The 10,668-nt window shown below is 42.1% G+C and overlaps 1 protein-coding gene across 4 annotated transcripts in view; it reads left to right on the forward strand.

Moving 5' to 3' along the window:
• The window catches only part of mcamb (melanoma cell adhesion molecule b), a 28,194-nt gene extending 17,668 nt beyond the window's left edge, over positions 1-10,526 (forward strand). Inside the window, exons 2-17 of one of the 4 annotated variants that reach the window (XM_026338844.1) lie at positions 2,473-2,597; positions 2,757-2,973; positions 3,383-3,453; positions 3,549-3,636; positions 3,737-3,913; positions 4,584-4,714; positions 4,829-4,964; positions 5,090-5,205; positions 5,598-5,739; positions 5,920-6,047; positions 6,167-6,308; positions 6,620-6,763; positions 7,572-7,610; positions 8,070-8,193; positions 8,524-8,635; positions 8,859-10,526. In XM_026338844.1, the coding sequence (XP_026194629.1) occupies positions 2,473-2,597; positions 2,757-2,973; positions 3,383-3,453; positions 3,549-3,636; positions 3,737-3,913; positions 4,584-4,714; positions 4,829-4,964; positions 5,090-5,205; positions 5,598-5,739; positions 5,920-6,047; positions 6,167-6,308; positions 6,620-6,763; positions 7,572-7,610; positions 8,070-8,193; positions 8,524-8,635; positions 8,859-8,888 (1,922 nt within the window). In that variant the 3' untranslated portion in view covers positions 8,889-10,526. Of the gene's footprint in view, positions 1-2,472; positions 2,598-2,756; positions 2,974-3,382; positions 3,454-3,548; positions 3,637-3,736; positions 3,914-4,583; positions 4,715-4,828; positions 4,965-5,089; positions 5,206-5,597; positions 5,740-5,919; positions 6,048-6,166; positions 6,309-6,619; positions 6,764-7,571; positions 7,611-8,069; positions 8,194-8,523; positions 8,636-8,853 lie in introns of all 4 variants that reach the window. The other 3 variants (XM_026338828.1, XM_026338831.1, XM_026338835.1) reach the window with 3 other exon arrangements.
• The last annotated feature ends 142 nt before the right edge of the window (positions 10,527-10,668 follow it).

Genomic DNA, 10,668 nt, shown 5'->3' on the forward strand with positions numbered 1-10,668 from the left:
ACGGGAGACGCTATTAATATGCAGGAGAAGTGGGATGGTATCTTAATCATAAAGGTCTCCTCTCCTCTCTCCTCTCCTCTCCTCTCCTCTCCTCTCCTCTCCTCTCCTCTCCTCTCCTCTCCTCTCCTCTCCTCTCCTCTCCTCTCCTCTCCTCTCCTCTCCTCTCCTCTCCTCTCCTCTCCTCTCCTCTCCTCTCCTCTCCCCTACAGTGTCCAGCAGATATTTACTTAAGTGAACAGAGCACACTGAGTTGTGGAAATCACACACTCAGCATGTGAAATTGTCTCAGGGTCAAACACACACAGTTCAGTTAAAAGAATATTGTTTGCTAAGGGGCTGAGCTCATAAAAGTGGAGTGGCTTTCCCAGCTTTCCCAGCAGACTGCTGTCAGAGAGGATGCTCATCTTTTTTTTCTGTCACGCTGATTTAGGACTATTATCCAACAAAGGATCGATCTATGTACCAGCATCTCTGAGTGAAGCACTGTGCAGATGAATACTGGTCAAATTACTAATGAAATCTGATGGAGATTCCCATGAGTAAACAGACTCCAGCTGTCAGACAAAAACATAAAGTCCTATTTGCAAAGTAAAATCCATCCCTTAGTGCTCCCTGTGAATTGCACTTCTATCTAGGTAAATCCTCAGGTGAGGGATGGGGTTCTGTGAGTGACTCAGCGTTGTCCTTCCCTTGCTAATGGCCAGGAAATGTCTATGTTGGAAAGCCTAATTGGATTTCTTTAACAGGAAAGTGTCCATCCAGCTCCATTAGCCAGGGGTAAACAGCAACACACGGCAGAGGGAGAGGCAGGTGGAGGAGAGCAGGAGGGGAGAGATGCAAGGAGTGAGTTTCGATGAAGAGAAAGAGTCAGAGGTGAAGAGGAGGACATGTTGGTTGTTGACGCAGGACAATGGGCAGTCAGGGCTTTAGCTTGTGGCAGCAGCAGTAAACAGATGAACAGATGAAGATGGAATCCCATCAATGGAGCAGAGATTGTGTCAGAGGTAATAAACAGTGTAGTTCACCTGCACCTGCAGGACCTCACATGAGATCATGTTTTGTACCAGATACAGTGGAATAGTGTCCTGTTCTGTCCCCAGTATTTCAGAAAAAAAGCTTCGAATGTAAAAACACTTTTTAGAAATACAGCAAATTCCTTTGTACGTTGTACATTTGGTGAATAAAGTGATTCTAATCTGTATCACCATAATACTGTATCTTAGGCAGAGCACAAGGTTGGATAGAGGATGGATTAGCTGAGCTTTGAATTGTCTTGTATCACTGCAGATCAAACAAGATGTTAAGATTTCACCTTCTGTGCCAAGTACAGTAGTGATGTGCATTTTTATATATTTTTGATGTTTTGTAAACAATTAAAATAATGACTATTTATGTAATTAAAACATTAGTCAGCACATGAATCAATCAGCTGCTGCAATATACAATAATATGTGATGTAGAATATCAGACCAAATGGTGTGTAGTGGGGGATTTATTGTTAATACAACTTTATTTAAATATAAGTTTAAGTTTCTGGAAGCTGGCATGAATTAGTGAATGAATCAGGTCAATACAGGACAGAAATGAACCATATATACTTTATTTTGAGCAGCACTTCTCATAAACTTAGATGTTTCCCACCATCACATAATCTTCAGCTGTGAGAAATTCCACAACACAATGAACAGACACTCAGAAAAGGCTAAATCAAACCTGACACCCTCATTACCTCCAGGCTACAACTCTCGTCGGCATCTCGTGCATCTTCTGAAATGCTCTGATGTAAAGCGTAATTGGGGGTCCCTCCTATAGGCTAGCAGGATGAGTCACGGCGAGAGACCCTGGAAGGGGAAAACCACTTGTTCCTCAGAGACAGACCATGAAGGAACAGTGGGGCCACTATACTGCCTGTAAATTGAGCCTTTCTTCCTGTGAGAGGGTGACATGGTGGAATGCAGCACATTAATGTGGACATGGGTGGGCTTCTCATTCCTCTCATAGCATCTCTCTCTTCCCTTTGACCCACCGTGACTTTCTCCTCTTGTTTTTTCCTCCATGCTTCGCTTCAGTTGGTTTCAACATGGTGTAAATGCAAAGGGGGGAGGTTTCTTCAGCATAATTCAGGTTCTTTTAAGGATGATAACCATCAATAACAGGTATAAAGGCATCACTTGATGTTTGATCAACCAGCTTGATATTATGGCTGATATTATCAGATATATTATATATATGTAATATGGGGAAAAGCAGTTTTGTCAGAAAAAATGTTTAAGATCATTTCAGTGTCTCCAATACGAAGTTTGATGTGTGATATTTGACATTTTCAGCATTGGTTTTCTTTGCATGAGGTTCAGTGGGAACTCTTGATTTTTTTTTGATGATTGCTTTATTTTTCTTGATTTAAACGAAGGCAACAAACTGGACATGAGGACCCATTAACACATGAAACCATGTCCACTCTCTGTCTTTCAGCGTGGGCCGATGTGGAGGTAAACATGGAGGACAGAGTGGAGGTGTTAAGGGGGAATAAAGGCAACATCAGCTGCATGTTCAAATCAGATGAAGGCATTGGCGGCATAATCATTGAATGGTTCTATGTGAGTTCCTCCAAATGTGATGTGCACACACACACACACACACACACACACACACACACACACACACACACACACACACACACACACACACACAGGTATGAATGTTGTATACATGAGATGCTTAATGTTTTTTTCAAACTCTGACCTTCTGACCTTTAGTTGATGCCAACGGGTGAGAAGAAGCAAATCTTCTACCAGGATGCCACCAAAAAGCTCGTGCTGCGAGACCGGATCAGTGTGAGCGGTTCTGTAGCTGATGGGGAGGTGATTTTGACTATCGACAACGTGCAACTGCAAGATGAACTGGAGTTTATCTGTGAAATCAAAGACTTAGTAGGTGGGAAAGCAGAGGGCAGCACAAAGCTGAGGGTGTTCGGTAAGATTGAGACTGATATTGTTTTTTCATTCATTTCATTTAAACTTCTTCATCTGATTCTGTTTCATAGCTTTTATACTTCCAGCACTTTATATGTTTTTACTTCAAAATCATTCATACCTTCCCCTATAAACCTATTATCAGCTGCAGCTGATTTTGCAGTATTGCATGTAATTCTTCAACCTTCAACTTCACACACAGTGTCACATTTTAAGAATTAAAATGCAACAGGAGAACCATTCAACTGTCTTATTAAATTACACTAACTCAAACTTAGTCCTTCCTCGCTTCGTGACACTTAGTGACCTGTTCATTATAACAGTCTAAGATTTGACCTGATTTTAAATCTTCAGTTCAGGTTCAACTAACATTAATCATTTGAATTGTTTAATTATTAATCCCCTTGCAGAAACACCACAACCTCCTACCATTGAGGCTGTTTCAACAGGAATCTCTGTCAATGAAAACCAACCATCCAAGGTAGGATGGTAGCAAATCATGAAAGGACCACCAGGCTACAATTGAACTCTTTGAGTTTGTTCCTCTCTCATTTTCTGCTCTGTCCTCTTCCACAGATTGGCATGTGTGAGGTCAAAAATGGCTACCCAAAGCCAAACATCACTTGGTACAGGAACAACATGCCACTTCGCAGTTCTAAAGATGGTGAGTTGAAGTGACATCAGCATCTGCAGTACTTGATTACTGCTTCACTTTATGCTTAATGTGGTTTGATGTTTGCAAATGTTTCGTCTCTCTCTCTCAGTGAGTGTGATACACAGAACCACTGTTGAGTCCAGTGGCCTGTTCTCAGTGAAGAGTGAGCTGAGCAAGGAGGTAACGAAGGAGGACAAAGACGCCCAGTTCTACTGCGAGGCCAGCTACTTCGTTCCATGGGGAACAGGGATGAGAGAGACCAACACTATTAACATCACTGTATACTGTGAGTTAAATAAAGTGAAACATCACAGAAGAACTGTGCTGAATACTGTTATGTCATTTGGCAGGCTTTTATCCAAAGCAACTTACAAGTGAGGTACAAAGGGAATCTGTATCATCTAATAAAGATAATCACAGTTCTGCATGGTGACGCCTAGTACCCCTATAGTGACTACTGGTATAATACACATGTTTAGGGAGGCTTTCCACGAGATTTTGTTGGGTGGCTAGTGGGGTTTGTTCTCTTTCATCCAAAGTGACTTTGATGAGGTCAGGTCGGCAAGCTTGAATGAATCATAATGTCTTAATCTCATAAATGTATTTGCACATTTTGACACTGCAGCCTCTTCTGTAGTTGAAAATAGAAAACTCTCTCACAGCTGCCTCGGGGTCTTTATTCAAGTACCATCCTCTCTTATACCTCACAGTCAGAGTAACACCATCTATTGTACTTAAACAGGATCCTCCCACACAGTATATATGGCCGCTGATTATGCAGATAAAACCTCTCCTCCTGAGGAACATGTGGTGCAAACCTCACCGTTTCATTAGGACAGCTAGGACCACATCCGTTGAAGATTTAGTCTAAGTTCATTGTAGAGCTGATGAAACAGTGTACAGCTTTCAAAGTTCAGGTTTGTGTTGTGACCTCTGTCTTCCTCTCGCTCTTTCAGACCCCCCCACAGCTGTAAGGGTTTGGGTAGAATCACCAAAGGGCAAAATCAAGGAAGGGGACTCTATTGAGTTTCACTGCGAAGGCAATGGGAATTCTCCATCCTCGTTACTTTCAATCTGGCATGAAGGCGTAAGAAAATCAACACTTTTGTGCTTTTTATGATTCACGCAGAACAGTCTCATCGCTGGACTATGTTGTATTAGTTACTTCAATGTGTTTATCACATTGTTTGGGTTTTTGTAGGTTGAGCATGTGGTGGAGAACAATGTGTGTGTGCTGCGTAACGTGACACGTCTACACAGTGGAATTTACCGGTGTACCTCTCTGGACATGGAAACCATTGAGGAGATCTCAGAAACTATGGAACTGTCTGTCAACTGTAAGAATCTGCACTGATTTCATTTGTGAAAACAGCAAATACATTTTACCTGCATGTATGTGCACGGCTCGGTCACGCCTTCAGCCATTACCCCTCCATTGTGTCTGTGATTGCTGTGTCTTTAGATCTTGATCCTGCCGTTGTGGAACCTAACAACGCTATTGTGGTGGCACAAGGGGAAGATCTGGAAGCCACGTGCAACGCCCTCTCTTCTCTCAAAACTAACACAGCCTGGTTTAAGGTAACATACACAAACATAGTACAGTGTCTAAAAATAGACTAAATGAATTAACATGCATTCAGAAAACCATCACTGTGCAGGTTTGTGTGCAGTCGGACACTGTGTGAAACATTCAACAGAGCGCGGGGAACAGACTGTCTGCACTATATTACTACATTTAATCTATTCTTATGCGTGTGCAGCCAACTATGAAGTCTGAAACTGGGGATTGACATGATTGTTTTTATTGGCGGCAGCTTGCCTAAAAAACAATGAAGTATTATTTTGTCATTGTTCATTTTGTCACAAAGATTAGCTGCTCATCAGCCGAAGTAAACAATAGTCAAAGTCCAGTTTGAGAGAGTTTGTGTGTGTTTTAAATGAGCTTTTTTCTTCTTTGCTGGTGTTGATAGAATGGAAAGGAGGTTTTACAGGGTCACACATTGAACCTGAAAAATGCTTCGTTCGACACAGCCGGGACTTATGTGTGTGTGGTGACTGTTCCTGAGATCAAGGGAATGGAAACCAGCGCCACATTTCAAGTTGATGTCAAAGGTGTGTCTGATCAGATGCCTGTATACTGAATATTTCATTGCTTGCTGTTCAAAAATCAATCTATGATTCTTCATTGAACATCAGAATAGGATGTGTAGTTCAGGTGAGTGCTACCATTAAAAGACAAGTGTATTATAGTTCTATTATTCATGGTCATGTTTCTTGATCCGCTGTGTGCAGGCCCCCCAAAGATTATAGAGCCAGACAACACAGAGGTAGAAGAAAGTTTTGAGAATAGCGTTGACCTGAGCTGCGTCGTCAGAGGCTTCCCTGCTCCCAGCATCACCTGGAGCACTGCTGATGGAAAGGTACAGCAGAAGGAAGCTTCTCAAAAAGCTAGAGCTGCGACCCAAATCCACTTTGTCACAATGCATGCTCACTGAGTTAGACTGCAAGCCCTTTCAGTCCATTATGACATTTCTGCCAGGTCCTCAAGGAATCATCCCAAACGGTGACTGACGAGGGCGTAGAGGGTGTGGTCAAAGTCAAGGTCACCTCTGACATCACAGTGGTTTGCACTGCCTCCAACGAGTACGGCACGGACCAACTGACCTTCAGCATCAAAGCCAGTGAGTCCCTGCTGCCTGTCCTGTCTCCGCTCTTTGAGTCTTTATGCGTGTAAACCTCTGTCTGTCTGCCCCACTTGCCCCCCCCCCCCGCCCTTGTTTTCCTCTTCTCGTCTTCATCACTTCTTTGTTTCATTTCAATTGTCAAGCTCTTCCAGATGTTGTGCTATACAGCATCTGGACATCAGCATCAGTGTTGTTGTTGTTGTTGTTGTTTTGGACAAGACACTGTGAAGCTGTGTGGCTGTTGAATGTTCTCCCCTCCGCCCTAGTGTGTTAACAGAGAGTGTCCTCCCTTCTGTACCTGTTTTCAGCCAAACATACCACTACACCAGCCACCACCACCACCACCACCACCACTACACCAGCCACCACCACCACTACTACTACTACTACTACTACTACTACTACTACTAGCACTACCAATACAACCACCACTACAATTGCCTCTAGCACAGGTAAGACCACATTCACTCAGATCAAGTCATGACTTAGATCAACTACTGAAAATGACTATGTCAAAAAAAATCCCAATTAAAACGAGGTGTTGCATCGATTAAAGGGAAACGCTGAAGTTGCCAGAAAAGCTTTTTATGTACATCTTCAGTGTTGGGTTGTGGTTTACAGGCTTTCTTTCTTTGACGGTTTAGACTCACACAGAAGCCATGAGGGTGAGGAAAGGAAAAATAAAAAGCACCTGAAGGCTGCAGCTATTAGTACGCTGGCTTATTGAAAACTCTGTGGTTTCTACAGGGTATTTATAATTGTGAAGAGGTAATGATCCTGAGGCTGTGTGTTATCTTAAAGACTCATTTATCACACATTATGTGTGAATGAAAAGAACAAAGATGACTTTACACCCTGCACAGAGCAGAATTTATAAGGTGTTAGTAAAGCTGTCCTGTTTGCATTACGCTGCACTGTGACTCTAGAAAACAGCTGATCCTTAAAATGCACTCAGAGCCAGTCTCCTGACTCCCATTAGTGTTGCTGCCTTGTGTTTTCTCTGTCCTTCTGCCTCCCACCGCTGTTGTGTGTAATGCCAGGAAAGTTCCAGCCCCTCAGAGGAGGTTTCTCGCAAAGTGCTGTTTAAATGACATTGCCCAGTCCGACATTGCCTGTAGAATAAATGTTTTGGTTGAAAACATCAAATTAAACACTTACTGTGTGTGTGTCTGTGTGTGTGTCTGTGTGTGTGTGTGTCTAATGACATCTGTAATATATCCAGTCACCCACTGATAATTGTGCTCATGTGGTTTTCCTCAGTCAAAGCAGAAACAGCTAACCCAACAAAGAAAAAGAAAGGTTTGTATGTTACGCTGCTGCAGATTCTCCCTCACCTCTTCATCTCAAGAGCACAAATCCTTCTTCCACTTCTCCTCCACAGCATCTCCCTCTCTCACCTCCTAGCATTCCTTAGACCGTCCTCTCTCAAAACCTCGAACCATCACTAAATGGTTCATGATCGTCACAGCTTCCCGTGCATGTTGTCATGCTGTTGTACATCACACCTCTCCTCCCATACGCCTGGATGCACCTTCCTTTCTTTAGGTTGCCAGATCTGTGTCACCTGAATGATGCTAGTGCTGCAGTCTTGTTAGACACACTGTAAACTGCTATGTTGCGCACCTACACATTGTGGAATGCCACACAGCCTGTGAAACTGATCCTGTATCCGACTCTCCTGCTTCACGCTGTCATTTTGTTCATTATCCAGTTACAGTTATGAGCTCTGTGGTTGTTCTTGTGCTTCTTCTCCACCAGAGGGCAGTGGTGTTGTAATTGCAGTCATCATCATCTGCATCCTGCTGCTGGCTATCTTGGGGAGTGTGCTCTACTTCCTCTACAAAACAGGCAGGATCTGTGGCAGATCCGGGAAGGAAGACCTGTAAGTGCAGTGCTGTGTTTTGAGGATCTATAACAAAGGAAATATAAGATGTTCACCACTACATAATGTCATATATGTGGAAAGCAGGTCAGTAGTGGAAAGGAAAAGATGTATAGATGCTTTTTAATTAGAATTTTAATTCTTTGTTGTGAAACTTGAACCAGAGCAATAGTTTTCTAACATGGAAAGACTCATTTTTAATAACAGCAGAAATTTTTGTAAAGGTCAACACAGAACCATACAAACTCCTCCGCAGGTCTAATCACTTGTAATGGTTGCACAGTCGAACAGAGTATTGTTTCCAACCTGAGCATGTTCTTCGTCCTGCAGCACCAAAGAGAAGTCGAACAAAGATAACATTGTGGTGGAGATGAAGAGCGATAACACAGAGGAAGCCATTCTCCTTGGGGTAAATGGAGAGAAGCAACCTTCCAGTGACCAGGTAGATGTCTAATCTCAGACAGAAAACAGGCTCAGGCCAAAGATGAGATATGAAACCTCTTTTTTCCCATTGATTCGATGGAAAATACAGCACTGCTTTCATTTCTACTGTATGTTGCTGGTTCTGAACCTGTTTGCTGATCACAACACCACTGACATGCTTTCCCCGTCCTCTCACTCTCCCTCCCTGATTGTCTTCGTGTGTGTTCCTCCCTGGAGTAAAGGGCGGTGACTACCTGGACGTGAAGAAGTGACTGCAGACAACACAGCAGCCGTCCCCGTTCTTCCCTCTCAGACTCACACCTGCTGACGCCTTCAAGCCTCCACCGGAGCTCCTCGTCTTAGAGTCCTGTCATGGAAAAAGCTCAGTTGTCTGCTGGTTGTTACGCAGACTTATGACTGGGAGTCCAATTATTCCAAGCTGCTGCTTTTGCTTACTGTCCTTTACATCCCATCACATTGCAGCCTGAGCTTTAATGAGACGTGATTAGATGGCTTCATGACATTACTGTGCTTATTACGCTTCACGCTTTCAAACCATGGACAAATGTTAGACTGCTCTGCTCATTGCAGTCAGCTTTGGATACTGCAGATCAGCCTTAGAACAATAATTAGAGCACAACATTGACCAGGGACTGTTTTTATACCCAGCTGACAGAATCACTGCAGAACAGCTTGAAACAGCTCTTTATCAAGTGTACATATTATAATCTATGTACTGTATATATTTAATTATTTAAAATAGCTCAAAAAAAAAAAACACTACAACAAAAAAAGAACTAAAAAATAAATTACCAGATAGTTTTTCTTTATTTCGTTTTTTTATGCTCTTTATAGAGAGCGTGAAAAGCCTGTGTAGTGATAGCAGACTTCATTTTCATTTTTCTGTCTCGGCTTTCTGTTTTGCTTAAGTCTGTACACTGAAATTTGGGGGGTTGTAATGATGCGTCCCTCTGCAGCCAGTCACAGCCTTACCCATGTTTTCTCTTAGCTCTGAAAACCCTGTTGGACATTTATTCACATATCAGTTTGTAATTTGTTTTGTTTAGTATTTTCTCTCTTCAGCTAACACTTTGATCTTACACTCCCCAGTTTGTGTACTGTATATTAAAGAAGATATTTTTCGAGACGGGTGAATAGTCTAGTCAGGACTCAACTTAGAAGGGGTAACATTATAGGTAATTCTCTTTTCTTTGCATGTTTGAGTTAAAGCACTGCCAATGATGTTAAAAAGTTACAGATGCCTTAATTACGTTCAAATCTTGTAGAAACACCACATTTTGTACTATTAGTTGTATTTAAAGTCCAGTGCACTGATTCCTTTGAGGTTATTCTTCATTGTGTTGTGATTTTGAATTGATTTGTCAAATGTGACTGTATGTGAATGACATTTATCTCTGTAGCAATTTCTATTCCTCTAAGGGGGAGGACGAGCGTTGAGCAGATTATTTGTTCATGGTAAATGTGGATCACGACATGAAGTCGCCCTGCTTGTAGGGAAAAGACACACTTCTGTGTAATGAATGAGTGAATTCACACGGTGACTGAAACTAGAAATAATCTGTCGGATCAGAGAGACGCAGAATCCCCCTCAGAGACGATGCCTTAAATTGACACCCACTCCTCATTTAAATGCTACTTCACTGAAAAATATGACTACTGAGGAGGGGGAGTGACTGTGACTCCACATATGCAAATTCAGTATAAAGACAATCAACAACCAAGATGCTCTGTGCAGCTGTCATACGTTTAAAGATTTCTTTTTTTTTATGTCTTGGAATTGTTTATTGTAGAATTTCTGTCATGACATTTGAACCAATTTACCAACAAAGTCATTGTGTGTAGTTTATGAAGGTTATACCAAATAAAGATTGACTGTTCGTTGATAAAAAGAACTGAGCATGTGTCTAAATGAGGCAGCGAGCTTCATCATTGCTTCATAAAACAACTGAACTTCCAAGAGTTTAATGTCAGAGTGCTGCTGATTTACAAAGTACATATTTGCCTAATTATTTCCCACTAAGTTTCCCTAGA

Source organism: Anabas testudineus, chromosome 13 (assembly GCF_900324465.2).
Source record: "Anabas testudineus chromosome 13, fAnaTes1.2, whole genome shotgun sequence".
Taxonomy (NCBI): Eukaryota; Metazoa; Chordata; class Actinopteri; order Anabantiformes; family Anabantidae; genus Anabas; species Anabas testudineus.